At 37.3% G+C, this 21,772-nt stretch overlaps 1 protein-coding gene across 1 annotated transcript in view; it reads right to left on the reverse strand.

Moving 5' to 3' along the window:
* Nucleotides 1–5,458: 5,458 nt before the first annotated feature.
* The window catches only part of LOC150078377 (uncharacterized), a 99,653-nt gene continuing 83,339 nt past the window's right edge, over nucleotides 5,459–21,772 (reverse strand). The window contains exons 7-8 of the mRNA XM_090384548.1: nucleotides 21,269–21,447; nucleotides 5,459–5,611 (exon numbers count right to left, since the gene is read on the reverse strand). Coding sequence (XP_090240674.1) covers nucleotides 5,459–5,611; nucleotides 21,269–21,447 — 332 coding nt within the window. The remainder of the gene's footprint in view (nucleotides 5,612–21,268; nucleotides 21,448–21,772) is intronic.

Genomic DNA, 21,772 nt, shown 5'->3' on the forward strand with positions numbered 1-21,772 from the left:
TACCAAACCCATACTCACCAGATGTGAGCTCCTGGGGGTAAATATTACAGAGTTGGAAGTTTTATGTGAGTTTATAGTTTGTAAAGAAGGAAAAAAAAAAAAGGGGGGGGGGAGTAAAAAGAAGTGGGAAAAATTAGAAAATACAAAAATATTTTTAGCTCTGTTGGCTAACAAGAATCACAATCATTTGGAGTTCAATGCTTTTACATTTGCCATTAAACAAGAGTTTACTGATAGATAGTAGAGATCACCCTCCCAGGGACAGGGGCGGTAATGTGTCCCTCAAACTTGACTTGTCAAGTAGGGGACAAGGCTAAGGATCAATTAAGGACAAAATGATAGATTAAAGATTTTAAGTGCAAATGAGCTGTTGCTCAGGTAGCACATTATACAAATATTGCAGCTGTTAGCAATGATGCCTGATAAGATACTTGATCCTCAACAAAGGAGGGAAAATTTTCTAGCCAAAGTGGAATGTCTTGGATGCAATCTGTAATCTTGTTATTACTTGGGACAATATTGCATTAATGTAATAATCGACTGATTCAGAAAGAGGGCTTTGGAGAGAATATTATTAAAAATCAATGTCCCTCAGATGAATGTTGTCGCAATGTTAAGGAATGGGGAAATCTGAAGGAGCATATAGATTTTGTTGGCGAATTTAAGGATTTTGTTAAAGTGGATGATGAAATAGTTACCTCAGTAATGCCAATGCCAGAAGAGCTGCCGAGCACCAAGCAAAATGATGAAGTTTTTGTTACCAGCAACGAAAGTGAAAGCAAAGAAGCACACATGTTGCCTTCTAATGAAAGTGCCCAAAATGCATTGAACATAGCAAAGAATGAGTTGGCCTGTAGTAACATTACAGCAAAATAGCTATTGTATTTGCTAATGTCTGTTCAAAATCTAGTTTGGATTGATTAACAACTTTTTTTTTACAATTGTTGCAAGCTTTGGTGTAGGCAGAAAACAAACCTGGAGATCTGAAAACAAGCCAATTACAATATGCAACATTCTTCTCTTCAACAGCTTTAGCACATTTATTGGTAAACCAAGGTTTAGATAAAGGACGAGATTTTAAGGTGGAATGTGGAATAAAGGATTCCAACCCTACAAGAATAATCACTGACATGATCTGAGCAAACTTCGACATCAAAAGATCTGAAACAGTAAGTCCGATAAAATAAAAGAAGAAAAGAAATCTTGCAGATCATCCCATTTCATTCTTGTAATGCTAAACACAAGTTAAGAATGGCCACGAGAGAAAGGCTCTATTGGAGAAGACACCTTCCCCAAGTTATGATCTGAGGTGCCTAGAGGACCACTCACTTCAACTGTATACTTAGAACAGTTCTTTGTGAGAAAAAGATCAAGAGTATTAGCTGCATGGTTAGGAATGTCTGGTATTCTGGTAGGTAAGGTAAACGAACAGTCTGTGTGAGATCATTAGTAATTGCAAAGGCCTCAGCATCTCGGCCAGCTGGGTCTGTGCGGCTAGAAAATGGAAGCTAGCTGGAGTTGTGAACAGGAAAATTACCTCATTGTTAGGAAATCTGAACTGGAGAAAGTCAAGTTTCAAAGAGAGGAAGTGAAAGAGTTCCAAGTGATTAGTAGAGTTGGGAGAACAGTAGAGACAACAGATGAATTTGACAGAATGTAGTGGAGAGATTTTAAACCAGAGGAGATTCCAAATTACTGTCTTTGACAAGGAGTATCAAAATGGACATATGCACAAGTACCACCTTTGAAGGAAAGGAATCATACAGCAAATAATTCAGACAACCAAGATGAGCAGTGGTTGAATCAACCAATAACTGGGATTTTGGGATTTTTGTGATTATACACTAGTTGATCTGGAAGTCTCCTAGAGAGATACCAATAGGTTCAGTCTGGTGGACTATCTAGCAGCCGGCCTGCGATAATCGTTTTAGAGCTGCACCCTCGAAATGTAGGGAGGACTGGATCTCGCCATGTCCACATAACCTCAAAAGACATCAATCATACTGCATGATGGAAGAGATGGGAGAGTTGCTGGAGTTTTGCTCTGGAGACTGAACATGGGTTCCACCACTTGAAGCCTCCAATAAGCAAAGTGCTGGTACTGCACCAATTGATGAGAGTCACCTACCACCTAGTATTGCCTCTAACAGAGAGGGGCAACATTCCTGTGTGGTGTGGGTGCCACTCCTCAACCTCTAATTATGTTGGTTTGCACCTGGGTTGACACCTACAATGTCCCAGGTTGTTGTTATTTGGTTTTTAGGAGCATTAGCAACTAAGGCCATATTGCTCTGGGGATATGCGGTGGTCATTCCCTGACCTTTCTGCATCCTCCGTATTTGGTGGTCATGGGCTCAAACCCCGGTCTAATCAAGAAGTGTGTGCTACGCACTGCTGCTCCTGCTCACCTGGCTACGGAGGCAACCATGTCCCAGGTGCTGTATTTCCAGAATTTCATGTGGGGGTTATACCCAGGATTACTAACAGTACTAGTTTGTAATACTAATACTATACTTTCATTTCAATTATGCTAAATCTTTTCTCTTAGTTTATCTCACAATAAAAAAAATCTGAAAATGTCTGTTATTCTCATTATTTTTAGACAAGGCTTTTGGTAAAAATAATAAGAGGAGTTTACCTCAATATAGTGCGTAGAACACTTCCGTATGATACCCTCCAGAAATCTGCTCAATCGTTGAGAGATAGATCTCTGACATTAAGCCACTCAGGCTCAAACCCATTGGTAATCCAAAAATTTGTTTGTATACCTTGTCTCGAAAGGTGATGTAGTTAGTCTCAACTAACAGTTTAATTAGGTGAAAAATTTCCTTAAAAGGTAACTTCGTATAACAATTCGTATAATGATAAAATCTCTCAACGATTGAGCAGATACATTTGACACCTTTTCGAACCCGTATCACATACTATGGGAGGTATTTAGATGATGTTCTAGTTATTACCGATAGTAATACTATCCAAGACATTTTACATTCGTTTAATAATATTCATTCTAGACTCAAATTTACATTGGAAAGGGAGGATACGGATACTAAGTCATTAAACTTTCTAAATTTCACGCTTACCCGGGACTCGAATAAAATACAATTTAGCATCTATCGAAAACCTACAAACACCGGTATGGTTCTACATTATAATAGCTATCACCCGTTCATCTACAAAAGATCGATTATCTTTAATCAATTTCTTAATGCCTATAAATATTCAACGACGGAATCTGCTTTGGACTCAGAAATACAAATATTAACTAGCAGATTCTTAAACAGGGGTTATTCCATTACCACAATAAACCGAATTAGGGTACAAGCTAAGGACAGGATACAAAATACTACACCAATCAACAATAGTAATATCAAAAAATACTTTATTTCGGTCCCATATATTGAACAGTGGCACAAACAGCTTAACAGATTCTTTAAAGATACCGAATTTAAAATTGTAGCTAGGCCAATACGGAAGTTACACACTATACTGAACAATCGCTCGGTTCTTTCAGCGTTAGCAACACAAATTAACGATCTGGTATACAACATTTCTTGCAGTGATTGCGACTCGTCTTATCAGGGTTCGACCCGATTTTCTCTTAATATTCGTGTAAATCAACATGAAGCCTCAGTTCGTGCTTCTCATTCAGCAGCGTCAGAATTAGCCTTTCATGCCATTAACGAAAAACATACTTTTTTATTTAACAAAGCCAAAATACTTAACGTTCAACGTAATTATACGCAACTATTAATTGCAGAAACCGTTGAAATTAAATTACACGAAAATTCTGTTAATGTTCAGCGGCCATATTTGATTCCGATGCGTGGACCTTTACGCGCATGCGCGAAGACAAATAATCTCTATTTAAGTTCAGGTTTAACCCGATTCGGTAATTTTCATTCCTGTGATCACGACATATGGTCGAAAAGCGTTGTCAGCTTCAGGAAGGAAAATTGTTTTGAATTGATTTGAATTGTGTTAAATTGATTATTTAATTATTTATATTTTACTTTAATGTACCGGTAAGTTTTCGTTTTTTTTTTTCCATTTTAATTTCTGGAGGGTATCATACAGAAGTGTTCTACGCACTATATTGAGGTAAACTCCTCTTATTATTTTTACTAATATTATTATCAACATAGAACATATTGAGTAGTACAGCTCTGATTCATACTATCTAGACAAGGCTTTTGTTATTATTATTTCTATTATTTCATTAATTTATTTTATTATATCATTTATCTAATCTAATCTAATTTATTATTTCATTTATTTTGGTGCCTCCGTAGCCAGGTGGGAAGGAGCAGCAGTGCATAGCACACGCTTCTTGATTTAGACCGGGGTTTGAGCCCGTCACCACCAAATATGGAGGATGCGGAAAGGTCAGGGAATGACCACCGCATATCCCCGGAGCAATATGGCCTTAGTTGCTAATGCTCCTAAAAACCAAACAACAAACAATAATCATTTATTTTGTTATTGTTATTTCTTTTTATTCTTAGATATATGTAAAAAAAAATAATAATAATAATTTAATTTTGACACTTTTGTCAGACGTCATTACTACAAATTTCATTATTACAAAACATGAATAATATTTATGTCACTTGACCTTTGTATTAACAATATTCTAGTGTAGACTGCATTGTAAAAAGTTTCCTTTGTCCAGCATGTTATTAATCATTGAAATAAGTTGGCTTTATGGATAGTTAAGGTCTACATCTTGGGAAAACTGAAGGGTCTGCTGGATGGATACCTATGGGAAGATTTAAACATATAACTAATATTTCCACTTCCCCGCAACACCTTTTTAAATTTAGTACCAGTTTAAAGTGTACTTTCTCCCCTCCTCATTTCATCCCTATTTCTTGTTATTACTGCCTGGCAAACAATAAATACAATTTTGTCAATTAGAGAAAAGTTGTGTGAATCAAGAGTCAGGACAACTGAAAAAGCCAATAAAACACAATATAAACAATTTATTTACATTATGTGATGTACAAACACATCAAAAACCAAATAGTTGCTATTACATGCATCATTAAGGAAACAGGAAGTTATTAAAGAAGCTGTTCAACATGGCCATGATCAAGACTTGTTGACTTGCCTCAACTTTGTGGTGCATTTTTATTGTGAGTGCTTCTAATTTAAAATAAAATTTGTGTCACTACATTATGACCATATCTCATAATACTCATGAGTCCTTGTAAATACTTGTTTCTGTAACTCCTAATGATGAGCTGCTTACTAAAATTTTAATACAAAGTACTCAAAACATTGCATCAACTGTCAGTGCTTAAAAAAATTCAATAACTGTTCAAATGCAAAAGAAAAGATTTGCATAAAAAAACTGCATTTGCAGTTTTGAAACTGGCAAATTTTGTCAGTTCTTAAAATTATCAAAATGTCTTTAACAATAATATCAAAGATACATACATCAACAACAAAAAAGGATTCATTCCTCTTCTGGAAGGAATCCCCAGTCAATAGGACTTTTATTAATTTTCTTCAAATAATCATTTGCTTTGGAAAAATGACGACAACCGAAAAATCCTCTATGTGCAGAAAGAGGCGAAGGATGAGCACATTGTAAAACCAAATGTTTTTTCTGGAAAGAACAAATATTGATTTATACATGAAAACAGAATAAATATTAAAAATTAATGAGATTTTGTTGCTTTTCTATAATTTTCAAAGAGAGCTTTACTGAAGCATCTGTCAATAAAATTATATTTTAGAAAAAATATAATGGATTGTCAATTAAAATAAATGAATTCCTCCCTCTTCTCAACAAATTTTAAATTGATTATTCCAAAACAGATATTAGTGTCATTTCGTTTCTTGCTAGATAAACTGAAGAATTCCTTTCTGAGGTAAATAGTGGGCTGTACTCAGTTCAGATCAGATCGTATTAAAGATTAATGGCACCTATAAAAGGATGGTCTATGGCATTTTAGTAACATATATGTGACAATAAAGTTCCTAGACTGGTGCTGTTGCAGTCACATTTGATGAGTTTGAAAATAAATAGAAGTGGTATTTTGTAGTTCAAACTAGCTCCAACAGATGACGGTATAGGACAGTGGTGCGCAGACTTATTTCACTCATAATTCCTTTATTAAATATAAAATTGAAGCGACCCCTCAATGTAAACCCCGAGGTAGGATGACCAGATTTTTACAGAATAAAAATGGCATTTTATAAATTATGTAGTAGAAAATTTTATTCGAGTACTGAGAAAGGAATAAAAAAATCGTTTCCTTTTTAATTTACACGTTCAAATAATTGTTTGATATTTTAATTGAATACAGCAAAAACAACAAATCAAATTCTTATTCTTCAATTAAGATTACAATAGAAAATGAACAATTACGAAACAAAGCAATTAATGAGAAAGACGAGCCTGGATAACCGATAATATTTGGTCCATATTTTGCGCAATGTTTGAAATGACTAATCTCATGTCATCTTTTGGATTAAGTCTGGATGCTGTTTTGTTTTTATAGCTGTTAATTTGTTAAACAATCTCACATAAATATGTAGACCCGAAAGGCAGCAATGTTTGTATCGCCATTTTCGATAATTCTGGATACTCATCTCGAAGAGAAAGCCAAATTTTTCTCAAGTAGTCTTGAAAAGAGCACATAATGCTTCGTGAGACGACAGGTCTTTGCTTTTGAAATTTCTTTCGGTGCACGAAGAAATTTCAAAAGCAAAGGGAACACAAATCCAATACAACTTTTTTTCTGGAGAAACATTAAATCATTTGGAAAAATTCTTAATTAGCATTGTTAGGTGGGTGGCAATGATATCCCTAAATTGTAAAATGCCAGTATTATAACAAAATCAGAAAAGCCTGAGAACATTTCAGAATTATTACACTCAAATTCAGTTTTCCAAAGATTAAGCTTCCCTTTGAAAGTTTCTATTTTATCACTGAGTATTAATATAATTGTTCCCTGTCCTTGAAAACTTAAATTTAAATCAAGTTTTTCAAATACATCAGCAAGGGAACTAAGTTTTCCAAGCCATTTTTTATTTGTAAACAATTGAGCAAAGTTCTGATTTTTATCCAATAAAACTTCACGTTTGAGGTCAAAAAAGATGTCGCAACATTTTACCAGACAACCACCTCACTTTCATATATAAAAGCATTTCATTACAAAGTATTGTGAAAAGTCTGCTATTTAAGCTTCTATTTTTTAATAATGGTTGATCACACTTATCGCATCTTTCAAAACTTTGTGTAAATCAGTTTGCATTTCCTTTGCTACTAATGCTTCCCTATGTACTGTATAATGCGATGATTCAAAACTATATTTGGAGAAATTTCCTTTACTTTTCCTTTTACACCTTTATTTTATCCTGGTAATGCAGTCACACCATCAGTACAAATCGCAAAGCAGTTGTTCTGTCTTAAATTATTTGTTTGAAAGAAAATATTTATAACATAAAAAAAAAAAAATCTTCTCACCTGTCTTTCTTCCTTCCAAAACTTTGCAAGATAAAAAATTCTCTAAAATATCTCCCTTGTAGCAGTATCTCACATATACAATAAGTTTAGAAAAGTTTAAATATCTGTGAATTCATCTAACTATATTGCAAAAGTTGGACCTTCTCTCAATCAATTTAATAAACTGAATTTTATGTTGTCCACGATATCTGTAATATGCTGTGTGACTGTGGTGTCTCTGGATAGAGGAATGGTATTTAAATCATTGCTGTACTTTTCTCCATGCATAATTGAAATCATTTTTACAGCAGCAGGGAGAACAAGAGATCCAGCAACAGTATGTGATTTCAATATTTTCATAAAGCGTTACGCACAAAGGACATTGCTCATCATCAACAACACTAAGTAAAGCTGTACTTCATAAATTCGATATTTTCTTTTCTGTTTCATTCTTTTTTGATCTGGAATATGATGACACTCTACCAGAAATTGGTGGTTGCAGTACACTTGAAATAACATTACTGTCCAAATTTTCACATGATACATTTCCTACCCTTTCAGCTTCGGAAGTATCTGCAGCAACGTTATTTTCATCACTCCTCGACTGTTTTGTTCTGATTACACAATTGTCCATGGTAAAATATATAAAAATATATTTTTTTTCTTCTTAAAAACAACAATAATATAAAAAGTAGCAGAAGAATGAAAAACACATCCAAGTTGACATGAAAGCACTGAACTACAAAGCAGAATAAAGCATGCATGCAACAGATTTGCTATTTACTGCCACCGCATAGTCGCACCTCTGGCCTTCAGGCAATTTCAGAAATTTTTTCTAGTAGAAAGCACGAATTAAGAGCTAAAGGGATTAAGGTTCAGCAATTGAACAGTACTGAGGAGCACACTAGTCAGTTGCTTTCTGTGTGTCCACAGCCAGTGAGCAAATTAAGGTGTATTACCCACAAGGACAATAAGTAAGAAACCCACCTGTATCACAAGTGAAACCACCCAAAAAATAAAGAGTGGCAATAGAGTTCATTTGTGTCTCAGACTTCATTCGAATGGTAAGGCCTCTACACCTACAGTACCGAAAAAGTAATTTTAACAACAGGTTTCTTAGCTTTTATGTACACAATAACTAATTTATTTAAAAATTGCTGCGATCCCTTTAATTTATCCTACAACTCCTCTGGGGTTCACCCCACAGTTTGCACACCACTGGTATAGGATTGTCCACTAGGCTGACAAGTTGCAAGCAACAAACAGTTTCGTTGGCAGCATTAACGTTTCATGTCATGATTTTGCAATGAAGCAATGAACAAAAATATAAAATTTTTCTTTAAACTGGGAAAATCTGCAAAAGAAAAGTATGAAATGTCAAAAACTGTTCATGGTAATGAAACAAAGTTGTACCACTTACAAAAGTTGTATAAAGTTGAATCATTTATACCAATGTTTGGATGGTATTTCAACACAGACGTGAGAATGTTTGTGATGATCCAAGAAGTATACATCCATCAACCTCCCAAAATGAGAACAAAGTTGCAAAATTTCAGGAAATGTGGCAAGAGACTGTTGTTTAACCCTCAGAATGATGGTCGATGAGTTGTATATGAATAAAGAGACAATTCCTCAAATTCTGCATGCAGATTTAGGGAAGAGGAAGATCTGTGCAAAATCTATGCCGTACAGCCTAATGCTAGTAACAAAGAGTATCATCATGCAAAGCTCTCATCCATACTTGTCAAGACAATCTTAATTTCCCCAACTGTATTGTCATGGAGATGAGTGACAAGTGCTTTAATACGACCCACAGATGAAGCATCAGGCAGGGCATGCAGTGGACTTCAAAATCATCACAAACGTCCAAAAAGTTTTGTTTACAGAAGTCCAGGACGAAGACAATGCTGATCATGTTTTTCAACAGGGTGTGATTCACACAAATAATTTGCACCTGACAGGGAGAGAGTCACTGCTATGTTTTATGTACAGGTGCTTCAAAGACTACCGAAGTGCATTAAGTGGGTCAGCTTGCAATTTCAAGAAAAAGACAGCTGGTTCTTGTTGCATGACAATGCCTCTGCCCATTGCACATTTGCTGTGAAGACATTTCAGATGAAACCTGGCACTGTACAGATCAACCATTCACCCATACAATCCTGATCTGGCACCAGTGGACTTCTTCCTCTCCTTCTTCTCAAGGTGAAAACTGTCCTCAAAGGAAAGAGATTTCACAATGTGAGAACATAAAGAACATCATTTCTGATGTTCCACCTAACTGAGCATCATTTCTTTGGATGCATCAGTTGACTCTTTTCAGAAACTTTTAGAATGATGTAATAAGTGCATTCAATCAGGTGGTAATTACTTTGACTAAAAAAAAAAAAAAAAAAAGACATTTTTAAGCTCCTCCACTGTGTTCTTTTCAGTGCACCAGTCTGGTAACGTTATTGCCACTCCTCATTTCATAGTCGATTTTTTTACTGAGAATGATTCCATGTAACACATTGCAGATGGGGGGGGGAGAATGACAATAATGCATTTTCTGCTTAGATATTATGCAAATTATTTCTGTACAACTGTACAGAGAAATAGAGTGGGCCAGTAAAGCAGAAAGTCTTATAATGTTATAATGGGGGATTTCAATTTCCCAGATATTGACTGGAATTTGTGGGTTGGTCACTCACACACGAGCAAGGCTTTTGTGGATTTATTGAATGATTGTTTTCTACATCAGCATGTTCGGGAGGCAACTAAAAGGTTGTTTTTTGTTTTGTTTTGGTTTTTTTAAGGAGCGTTAGCAACTAAGGCCATATTGCTCCGGGCCATGCGGTGGTCATTCCCTGACCTTTCCGCATCCTCCGTATTTGGTGGTGATGGGCTCGAACCCCGGTTTAATCAAGAAGCGTGTACTACACACTGCTGCTCCTTCCCACCTGGCTACGGAGGCGCCAACACAACTAGAAGGAGTAATATTCTTGATCTGATTATCAGTAGTGATTCTTCATGCATTAAGAATCTGCAGATAAAGGAACCACTAGGTGGCAATGATCACAGTGCTGAAGTGAGATTTACTCAAAGAGATAACTACCATCAGGGGTAAAAGTAAGGGTTTTTGCTTTCATAGAGGCAACTACGATGGTCTGACACAGTATTTAAATTCTATACAGCGGGACCAACTGATGATGTTACCAACATCAAATTCAAAATGGGAAGCATTCAAAGAACTTATCTTCAAAGCTACTAGGCTTTACATACCAACTAAGAAATATTGTTCACGGTTTTGGCCTAAAAGGGTGTCAGATGAACTAATGAGACATATGGCACAGAAGAAAAATGCATGGGATACATATAAATTAATGGGTGACATGGAAGCCTATGATAGATATAAGCTAGTCTGTAACCAAGTCACAAAGGAAATTAGGCAGGCAAAGGCAGATTATGAGAAATCCTTGGCAAAGGATGCAAAGAAAAACAGAAAAGAGTTCTTTGCCTATGTAAACTCTAGAAGGAAAGGGATGAATCAGATTGGTCCACTGGATATTGATGGTTCAACAGTTGAGGATCCTGCTCAGGTGGCTAACAAACTAAATGAGTATTTTGCATCTACATTCACACATGAGGAGTTATTCAGGAAGGGGAATGCCAGAGGTGAAGTAAACTCTGGCAGTGAGCTAGATGATTTTGTAATAACTGAGAGGAAAGTGGAGGATGTTCGTTAGTTATTTGATTTTTAGCATTAGCAACTAAGGCCATATTGCTCCGGGATATGCGGTGGTCATTCCCTGACCTTTCCGCATCCTCCGTATTTGGTGGTGACGGGCTCGAACCCCGGTCTAATCAAGAAGCATGTGCTACGCACTGCTGCTCCTTCCCACCTGACTACAGTGGCTCCTGAGGAAAGTGGAGGAGAAATTGTTGAGGATAAACATGAAAAATGCACCCTGGGTGGATGGGATCTATCCAGTTATATTAAAGGAGGCAGCAAAGGAAGTAAGCAAACCCTTAGCCATAGTTATGAGAGCTTCTTTGGACTCAGAGGAGGTACCCATAGACTGGAGATGTGCAAATGTGACCCCAATTCACAAAGGAGGATCAAAGGCTGACACAAGTAATTATAGACCTGTGAGTTTAACTTCTGTTCCAGGAAAATTAATGGAGGCACTGGTTAAAGAAGCACTGCAGGATCATCTAGACAAGACTTCAGTTATAGCTCGGACACAGCATGGCTTTGTCAAGGGAAAGTCTTGTTTGACCAATTTGATTGGATACTATGATGCACTCACAAAGGAACTGGATGCAAGGAATAACTCTGATATTGTATGTTTGGATCTTAACAAGGCTTTTGATACTGTTGCACATGGAAGACTGCTGCACAAATTGGAGCAGTGTGGCATTGGAGGCAAATTGCTGCTATGGATAAAGGGATGGTTGAGGGGGGGGGGGGAAGACAAAGAGTGGTAATCAATGGACACTGCTCATCGTGGACTAATGTTATTAGTGGAGTCCCTCAGGGTTCAGTGTTGGGTTCAATGTTGTTTTCTGTATTTATAAATGATAGTGATGATGGTATATCAAGCTTAATGTCTAAGTTTGCAGACGATACAAAGGTTGGCAGGGTTGTTGCTGTGCTATGCGGCAGGGTTGTTGCTGTGCTATGCTATGCAGACGCTATGCTGCTGCAACGGGATCTGGTAAGGTTGAGCAGATGGGCTGAGAGGTGGCAAATGAAGTTTAACATTGACAAATGTAAAGTACTACATATGAGAAACAGTAACCCCAGAGCAACATATCAACTCTGTGGTAGAGAATGAAAGTGGTAGAGAATGAAAAGGACCTGGGGATAATTGTGCAGGTAGATATGAAGTTTTCTGAGCAGTGCAGATGGGCTGCAAAAGTAGCTCATGGTGTCTTGTCAATGATATACAGGAATTTTTCTAGCAGGGATAAGGAGGTGATTATTCCCTTGTATAAGGCAATGGTCAGGCCACACCTTGAGTACTGTATATAGGTCTAGAGGCCTCATTTCAAGAAGGATGTAGAGCTGCTGGAATGAGTACAGAGAAGGGCAACAATATTAGTGAATGGAATAAAGGGTTGCTCTTACGAAGAAACGCTTAAGCCTTGAATGGTTTGAGTACGCTCAATGCCGATGGGATTCTTCCTCTTGCTCAGAATAATCACCTGAGAGGGCATAAATTCAAATTGAGGAAAAGACAGAGGTAGGACAGATGTGCGGAAATTTGCCTTTAGCCAGCGGGTAGTTGGTTGGTGGAACAGACTTCCATCCCTTGTTGTGGAAGGAGGGGTGAAATGGGATTGGGTTTTTTTTGGCTGATGCTGCATAAGCTTGCTTTCTTGCATCATATGCCTCTACTAATGCTAATGCTAGCATGCAATATTGTACACCTTGTGTGTGTGTGTGTGTGTGTGTGTGTGTGTACATGAACTCTGAGCAAAGTGTTTTTTTTTCTCAGATTAGTTTAACTAGTTAAGCACTTTTATATACTATAATGGGATGGCTTTTCTTTTAATCACTGAAACTATGCAGGTTTGGTCCTTGAGGTTGACACAGACATTCTCTCAGATATGCCAGACAAGCTGTACTTGCTATCTGGGAGTCTAAAACGCTGATGGAACTGATATTCGGGTGACACTCAAGTTAAGTGGACCCAATTTCGGCGAAATCCGGACGGTCTGTGACAGCCAAATCCTCTGCTTGCACCTTCACGATGGTGGGACTGTTAGTAATCCTGGGTATAACCTACATGCGCAAGTACATGGTGGGTGACCACCCAGGTGTGAACCAACGTAAGCAGGGGTCGAGGTGTGGCGCCCACACCACATGGAGGAACGCCGCCCCTCTATGTTACCAGGCAGTACTAGGTGGTAGATGACTCTCATCAACCGGTGAAATACCACCACTTTGCTTATTGGAGGCTTGAAATGGTGGAACCCATGTTTAGTCTCTAGAGCTAAGTTCCGGTCAACCTTTCCCTATCTCTTCCATCATGCAGTATGATTGATGACTTTTGAGGTTATGATGAACGTCGTGGCGAGATCCAAAATTCCTTACATTTCGAGGGTACAGCTCTAAAACGGTGTTCGCAGGCCGGCCGCTAGTTAGTACACAGGACTGAACCTATTGGTAACTCTCTAGGAAGCTTCCAGATCAGCTAGTGTATAATCTTGCTGCCTCTACTCTGCCAGATAGTGACTGGAGGGAGTCCGAGTAGTGTGTATGCGGGGAGCATTGTCGAGGCCACGTTATGTCAAGGATCTGGGTATATTCTTACCACATGTACGCCATATGCAAAAATTTCATTACTTCATACAGCATGTCCCACCTACTTTTTCTTACTATTGAATACACCATGAATTGTCAAACTAATAGAGCAAGCTTATCTGCGAAAAGATCTAAACCTCCCAAGGACTTCCTAATTCATTTCACAAATATACGTGGTCTCAATTCTAATCTCAACGATGTCCATTTCCACTTGCAGTCTGCCAAACCCCATGTACTTTTTCTGACAGAATCTCAGATATCGGTTGATTCATCTACTGCTCATCTCAGATGCCCAAATTATTCGCTGTATGATTCCTTTCGCCTCAAAGGTGGTACTTGTGCATATGTCCATTCTGATATTCCCTGTCAGAGACTTGGCAATTTGGAATCTCCTCTCTTTGATCTTCTCTGGCTTAAAATCTCTCTACCTCATTGTGTCAAATTCATCTGTTGTCTCTACCGTTCTCCCAACTCCACTAATCACTTGGAGCTCTTTGACTTCCTCTCTTTGCAACTTGACTTTCTCCAGTCCAACTTTCCTAACAGTGAAGTAATTTTCCTTGGTGATTTTAATGTTCACAACTCCAGCTGGCTTCCGTTTTCTAGTCACACCGACCCAGCAGGTCGAGATGCTGAGGCTTTTGCAATTACTAATGACCTAGCACAGATTGTCCATTTACCTACAAGAATACCGGACAATCCTAATCATACAGCCAATACGCTTGATCTTTTTCTCACAAACAACCCTTCTAAGTACACGGTCGAAGTGAGAGGTCCTTTAGGCACTTCAGATCACAACTTGGTGATTGTCTCTTCTCCAATGTTCCCTTTATCTCATGGCTATTCCCAACCACGTGTTGTTTTGCATTACAAAAATGCAAAATGGGATGACCTGCGAGACTTCTTTTCTACTTTTCCTTGGTCGGATTACTGTTTCAAAACTTCTGATGTCAACGTTTGCTCAGATCGTGTCAGTGAAATTATTCTTGCAGGAATGGAATCCTTTATCCCACACTCCACTTTAAAATCTCGTCCTTTATCTAAACCTTGGTTTTCCAATAAATGTGCTAAGGCTGTCCAAGAGAAGAATGTTGCATATCGTAATTGGCTTGTTTCTAATTCTTCAGTTTCATTTTCTGCCTACACCAAAGCTCGCAACAGTTGCAAAGCAGTTATTAACCAGTCCAAACTAGAGTTTGAACAGGCTAAGAGTAGAAAACTTGCTTCTTGCCCTAATGGTAGCCAAGCATTCTGGTCTCATGCCAAAGCTATTGGCCGCAACTTTTGCCCATCTTTGCTCCCACCTTTGTCCAAACCAGATGGTTCTGTTGCCAAGGATAAAGCTGACCTGCTAGCATCCCATTTTTCTTCCAGCTCATGTATTAATGATCTTGGTAAAACACCTCTCACCATTCCTAACACACTCCATTCAATGCCTCCTGTGGTCTTCCGTCAAAAGGATATCAGAAGGATTTTGATGAATCTTGATGCTAAGAAATCTCCAGGTCCTGATGGTATTTCTCCACTTGTTCTCAAAACCTGTGCTCCTGAACTTACTCCTATTCTTTGCCGCCTTTTTTCACTTTCTTATTGCAAAGGTGGTTTTCCTTCTGCTTGGAAATTTGCTCATATCCAGCCAGTTCCTAAAAAGGGTGACAAATCCCTCCCATCCAATTATCGTCCCATTGCTATTACTTCTACTCTTTATAAAGTAATGGAGAAATCAATTAACCGCCAACTCTTAAACTACCTAGAAACCTTCCGTCTGATCAACGATCACCAGTATGGATTCCGTCAGTGTCGATCCACTGGAGATATTCTGGCTTATGTTACCCATTTATGGACTAATTCAATGGAAAGGTTCAGTGAAACAAAAGTAGTTGCTCTTGACATCTCAAAGGCTTTTGATCGTGTTTGGCATAAAGGTCTTCTAAACAAGCTTCCATCTTATGGTTTACCAACTGTTTTTAGTAATTGGTTATCCAGTTTTCTCTCTGATCGCTCACTGAGGGTGATGGTAGATGGCTCTCTGTCTTCTAACTTCTCCACTAATGCCGGTGTCCCCCAAGGTTCAGTTCTTTCCCCACTCTTTTCCTCTTGTATATCAATGACCTTCTTCCATTGACTGGAAATCCTATCCATAGTTTTGCCGATGATAGCACATTGCATTCAACTTTCCATTTTGAGAAACCTTGTCCTGCTCAATCAGCTTCAACTTCTCGAAAATCTGCTACCAATTCCTTAAATGTCGATCTTGAGGTAATTCTCCAGTGGGGCAAAGACAACTTAGTTGATTTCAACCCTTCTAAAACTCAATCTTGTCTTATATCTCGCAAAAAGGATTCTTCTACTCCTATGCTTATCTTTAGTGACACTCCGATTTCTAGGCAAAATGATATATCTCTTTTGGGGATTACCCTGACTTCTAATCTCTCTTGGCACAAGCACATTACAAATATTGCTTCCTCTGCATCTAAAAAACTTCGTTTTCTCTTTCGCTCTCGGCGTTACTTTTCTTCCAAACAGCTTCTCACTCTGTATAAATTGCAAATTCGCCCTGCCATGGAATATTGTTCCCATATCTGGGGTGGTGCCCCCAAAACCTCTCTCCGGCTTCTTGATTCCATTCAGAAGAGGGCAGTTAGGTTAATTAATGATTCATCTCTAACAGAGTCTCTCCACTCGCTTTCTCATAGACGCACTGTTTCTGCTGCATGCCTCTTCTACAGATACTTCCCTGGGCACTGTTCTTCTGAATTGGCTTCTATAATTCCTGCTCTCTCTTTCAAAACAGTCCGAACACGTGCCGCCACCAGCCAACATCCATTTACTGTCCAACTTCAAACCCACAGAACCAACTTTTTATCTTCCTCATTTATTCATTCAACTGCCGTTTTCTGGAACAACCTTCCTTCATACGTATTTCCTGAAAATTACAATCTACAGAAGTTCAAGTCCAATGTCAACAAATATCTTCTTTCGTCTTCTTAACCTCAAACCTAAGCACGGTACTAAGTACTATAGGTTCTAATACCTCTCGTGTTTGGGGTTCTCATAAAAAAAAAAAAAAAAAAAAAGGTTAACATCCTGATTCTGAAATAATCCTTCAAAATTTGAGAACACTAGAAAAAAAGAAAAGACTGTCCTAAATATGAATAAATATTTGTCAAATATGCATGGTGTTAAAAAATAATTTTTTAATCATTTATTTATCTTACTGTACTTTCACACTTTATGATTTCTTTCTCTTTTTTCTTTTCTTTTTAAACAGTTCCTCTTTGTTGTGGAGCAACTATCAACACTTGCAATTTCCAAAAATATTGTCAAAATCCAGTGTTTGATATGGCCTTGAAAATTGTGTTTTACAATAAGATCACTACTTCTGAAAAGTTTAGTTATATTCTCTTGGTGACTTATTTTTTTTTTATGTAAGCGAAAAAGGTAAAAACAAGCTTCCTGTAAAATGGAGTAAGCTCCTATACTACACTATTTTTACCTTTTCGATAGCAGCAAAATTTAAGCAATGTACCATTCCTTGCCTATTCAACTATAAACATGTAGGTAAAAATGACCATAAGCATCTTTCATGTTCATGTTGCTAAATGTATCTACAGTACACTACTGCACATTTGCATGTGTTTAAGTAATGAATAGTCCTATAATTCAGAAAATTAGAAATACTGGAAGCTGTTTATTTATTTATTTATGTATTAAACTTATGGGCAGTCTTTTGTACAATCCTTGTATGAGATAGTATCAGTCGGTACAATGACAATAAACAGGCAGTTCCCACTTTACAAGTTTTTTTTTTTCAAGTATCAACAAAATTGAAAATATGAAAAACAGAGAATACTGAAAATTATTAATTGTAATAAATAAATAGTAAACATTCATACACAATGCATCAATTAAATAATGAGACTGCTTGCACTCTGCATTTAGTATTAATGTAAGAGGCCAAAATAGTGCATGATTAGATCCGCTCGAGTGTGCTTGGAAGCACACTTGTAGTTTGTGATTTATGACAGAAAGAGTAATAGTAGTTTGTGCATGTCTTCAGAAAATTGAAAATGGAGCAAAGAGCTCTTATCAAATTTTATTGTAAATTGAGATAAAGTGCTACGGAAACTTTTGACGATTTAAAAAAAGTTTATGCTGATGAAAGTTTGTCTCAACCAAGAGTGTTTGAATAGTTTTCTCATTTTCGTAAAGAATGTGAGTCGTTAGAGGACTATCCCAGACCTGGCTGCACCAATGCACCTGCACATTCTACTGTCAACATCAAGCAATTTTTGGCAAAAAAATCAATTCCAGTCATCGAACACCTCCTATATTCTTCGGATTTGGTTCCGGGAGATTACTTTTTGTTCCCCAAAAAGAAAACAGCCATTAAAGGAATGCAATACGGGATGATAAAGGACATCCAGGCTGCAGTGACTGACCAAGCTGAAAGCGGTAGTAGTAGTAGTAGTAGTAGTAGTAGTAGTGGCACATGATGCAAGAAAGCAAGTGTAGGAGCTTATGCAGCATCAGCCAAAAAAAAAAAAAAAAAAAAAAAAAAAAACACACCATTCCCTCCAAATACCTGTCCAGTTCCTCCTTAAATTTATTTAACCTATCAACTTCCACAACGACAGATAGAAGTTTGTTCCAGCAATTAACCACCCGCTGGCTAAAGGCAAATTTCCGCACATCTATTCTACATCTGTCCTTTCTTAATTTGAACTTATGTCCCCGTAGGTTCGTAATCTGAACAAGTGGAAGGATCCCATCAGAATTCAGCGTGCTCAACCCATTCAAGGCCTTATAGACCTCAATCAGATCACCGCGCAGGTGCCTAGTCTCCAGCCACTGCAATTTGCAGAACTTAAGCCTCTCTTGGTAAGAGAATCCCTTCATTCCCCTCACCAATCGTGTTGCTCTTCTCTGTACACGCTCAAGCAAATCTACATCCTTCCTAAAATGAGGCCTCCAGAGCTGTACGCAGTACTCAAGGCGTGGCCTGACCATTGCCTTATACAGAGGGACAATCGCCTCCTTTTCCCTGCTAGCAAAATTCCTATATATCATTGACAAAACCCCATGACCCGCCCTAGCAGCCTGTCTGCACTGCTCAGAAAACTTCATATCTGACTGCACAATTACTCCCAGGTCTTTTTCATTTTCTACCACCTTAAGTGTAGTACCACACAGTTGGTACGTTTCTCTGGGGTTACTTCTCCCCATAAGCAGTACTTTGCATTTGTCAAGGTTGAACTTCAGTTGCCACTTCTTAGCCCATCTGCCCAAATTATCTAGATCCTGTTGCAGTAGCACACTGCCATTACTGTCATTAACAACCCTGCCAACCTTTGTGTCATCTGCAAACTTCGACATTAAGCCTGATATACCTTCATCAATATCATTGATAAATACACAAAACAACAGTGGACCCAACACCGAACCCTGTGGGACTCCACTAATAACATTAGTCCACGAAGAGCAGCACCCATTGATTACCACCCTCTGTCTTCTCCCACTTAACCATCCTTTTATCCATTGTAGCAACTTACCCTTAATACCATTCTGCTCCAATTTGTACAGTAGTCTTCCATGCGCAACAGTGTCAAAAGCTTTCCTGAAATCCAAGTATATGATATCAAAATTATTTTTTGCATCCAGTTCCTTTGTGAGCACATCATAATAACCAATCAAATTTGTCAGACAAGACTTTCCCTTAACAAACCCATGCTGTGTTTGAATTATTGCTGCAGTCTTGTCTAGATGATCCTGCAATGCATCTTTAACCAGTGACTCCATTATTTTACCCGGAACAGAAGTTAAACTAACTGGTCTGTAATTGCTCGTGTCACCCTTCGATCCACCTTTGTGAATTGGGGACACATTTGCACATCTCCAGTCCGTGGGAACCTCCCCTGAGTCCAAGGAAGCTCTCATAATTATGGCTAAGGGTTTGCTTAGTTGCTTTGCCGCCTCCTTTAAAATAACTGGATAGATCCGGTACCAGAAGAGGAGCTCTAGAAGTGTTTTTAAAACTTGTATAAAAGAAGTAAACAGTGTGTATGCATCAGAGGCGATTTCTTCGAAAATTTAACTTTACTTTGCCATTAGTGTTATTCTTTTTTTGTAGTAGCGTCAGTCTCATTATTTAATTGCCACACTGTGTAAATACGGCATTTCAAACCACGCTCGTAGTTATACAATACAGCGCTACTATGCCTGCATTTGTTTGTTTAGGCAGATGAGAGCATCTCATTGACTTGTATAACATAAAGCAGTTATCATGCTGATGTTACAAAGAGTGTGTTGCTCTTCATTTTTGTTGTTTTGTCTTATTTCAAATTTATCCCCCTTAATAAGGGAGATAAATTTGAAGGGTATTTAGAATAAACTCCCTCCTCAGTTTATAATTTAAGGATTTCAAAAACCAGCAGAGATCATACAGAATGAAACAGAAGCGGTCAATATTGCTAACCAACTGCAGCTTGATTTTTCTACAAGCTTTATCACTGATATCACTGATCTGCTTCAAGTACACAATGGAGAGCTCACAAATGAAGACCTCCTTGAAATGGCAAAATGTGTTGTTGTTGGGCTTAACGACACAAGGGCTACTAAGGCCAAATTGTCTGTTTATTTACAGGCAATATATAGTTATAGATGTTAAATCATATGCTCCTGTACAAGCCAATATGTTCTAGATACAATAAAAGTTCTTCAATATTTGCTTAATTTCCTAAGAAATGAGGACAAAATGTGAAGAAGCTGAGGAAGATTCAACAGCTGAAACTCTTGTTCTTTCCTTCACTCTCAAGGGGCTTGATGAAGCTTTTCAACACATAGAAAAACCAACTGAGATTTTCAAGTCACAAGATTCAAATTTTGAGCACACTGGAAAAGTTGCTACAGATTTCAAAAATGCTTATGCAGGCTATCATGAAATTTATAAAAAAAAGAGAAGACCATCTTGGAAACAAACAACTCTTGAAGCATATGTGAAGAAGACGACGCCTTGTGCTTCCAACAACAAGTGCTGAACAATGAGTGATGAACCATCAGCGAGTGTGTATTTAGTCGATGATAATGAAGAATAAACATTCTTTAACATTTGTATGACATAAATAATTTCTTTATTATTATAATTTGCTTGATTTCAAAGGCTATGTTTTCATTTCTTTGGATAAATAAATTGTTTAAGCATAAACTATTGTTTTGTTGATCTTTATTTAACAATGCCATGGTCAAATTTCATTGTTGAGAACATAACCCCTGTTTTGAACATTACATCTATGGGAAATAAATTCCTGCATTACAAGCGCTTGCTAGGAACAAATTAATTCATAAAATCAGGAACTACTGGTACACAGAAATTTATTTAAAATTAAATATACTTGAATATTAGTCTTTTATGGACCATGAATTTTCATTATATCTTTTCATTACAATTTCACATTAAATTATTATACTTTGCATCTGTGACTCATTTAGAAATAAAATTTATTTGGACTTAAAAATCATTTATTTACCTTATCTATCACTGCTCCCTTTTTCTGAGCATATGAACCCCAAAGAAGAAAAACAATTCCTTTACAATTATCATTTAACCATTTGATAACAGAATCAGTCAGCTGCTCCCATCCTTGATCCTTGTGAGAATTTGCAGAGTGAGCACGAACTGTTAGGCATGCATTGAGTAGGAGAACACCTAATGAGTTTTAATAAGTTGACATTTCCAATAAATTCACTTGAAAGTAACTTTAAAAAATACTTGTATATAAATTTAAATAGTAATCATGTAACAGCTATTTTAAAACATATATGGTTTTCAAAATGCTTAAAAAAGATATACCAAATACTGTGGTATAGAGAATTACATCAAATGAAGTTAACAACTTAACTTCTGAAAATTAATTGTAATGAAAATTACAATAATTTACAATAATTATAAAGCTGGATCAGAAAGTTCTAGAAATGAATTTTTATTTTAACAAATATAATATTTACAGATAATTAGACACCAAATTTTTCAG

The sequence above is a fragment of the Mastigoproctus giganteus genome, chromosome 11 (assembly GCF_048544385.1).
Source record: "Mastigoproctus giganteus isolate SK-2022 chromosome 11, ASM4854438v1, whole genome shotgun sequence".
In the NCBI taxonomy this organism is placed as follows: Eukaryota; Metazoa; Arthropoda; class Arachnida; order Uropygi; family Thelyphonidae; genus Mastigoproctus; species Mastigoproctus giganteus.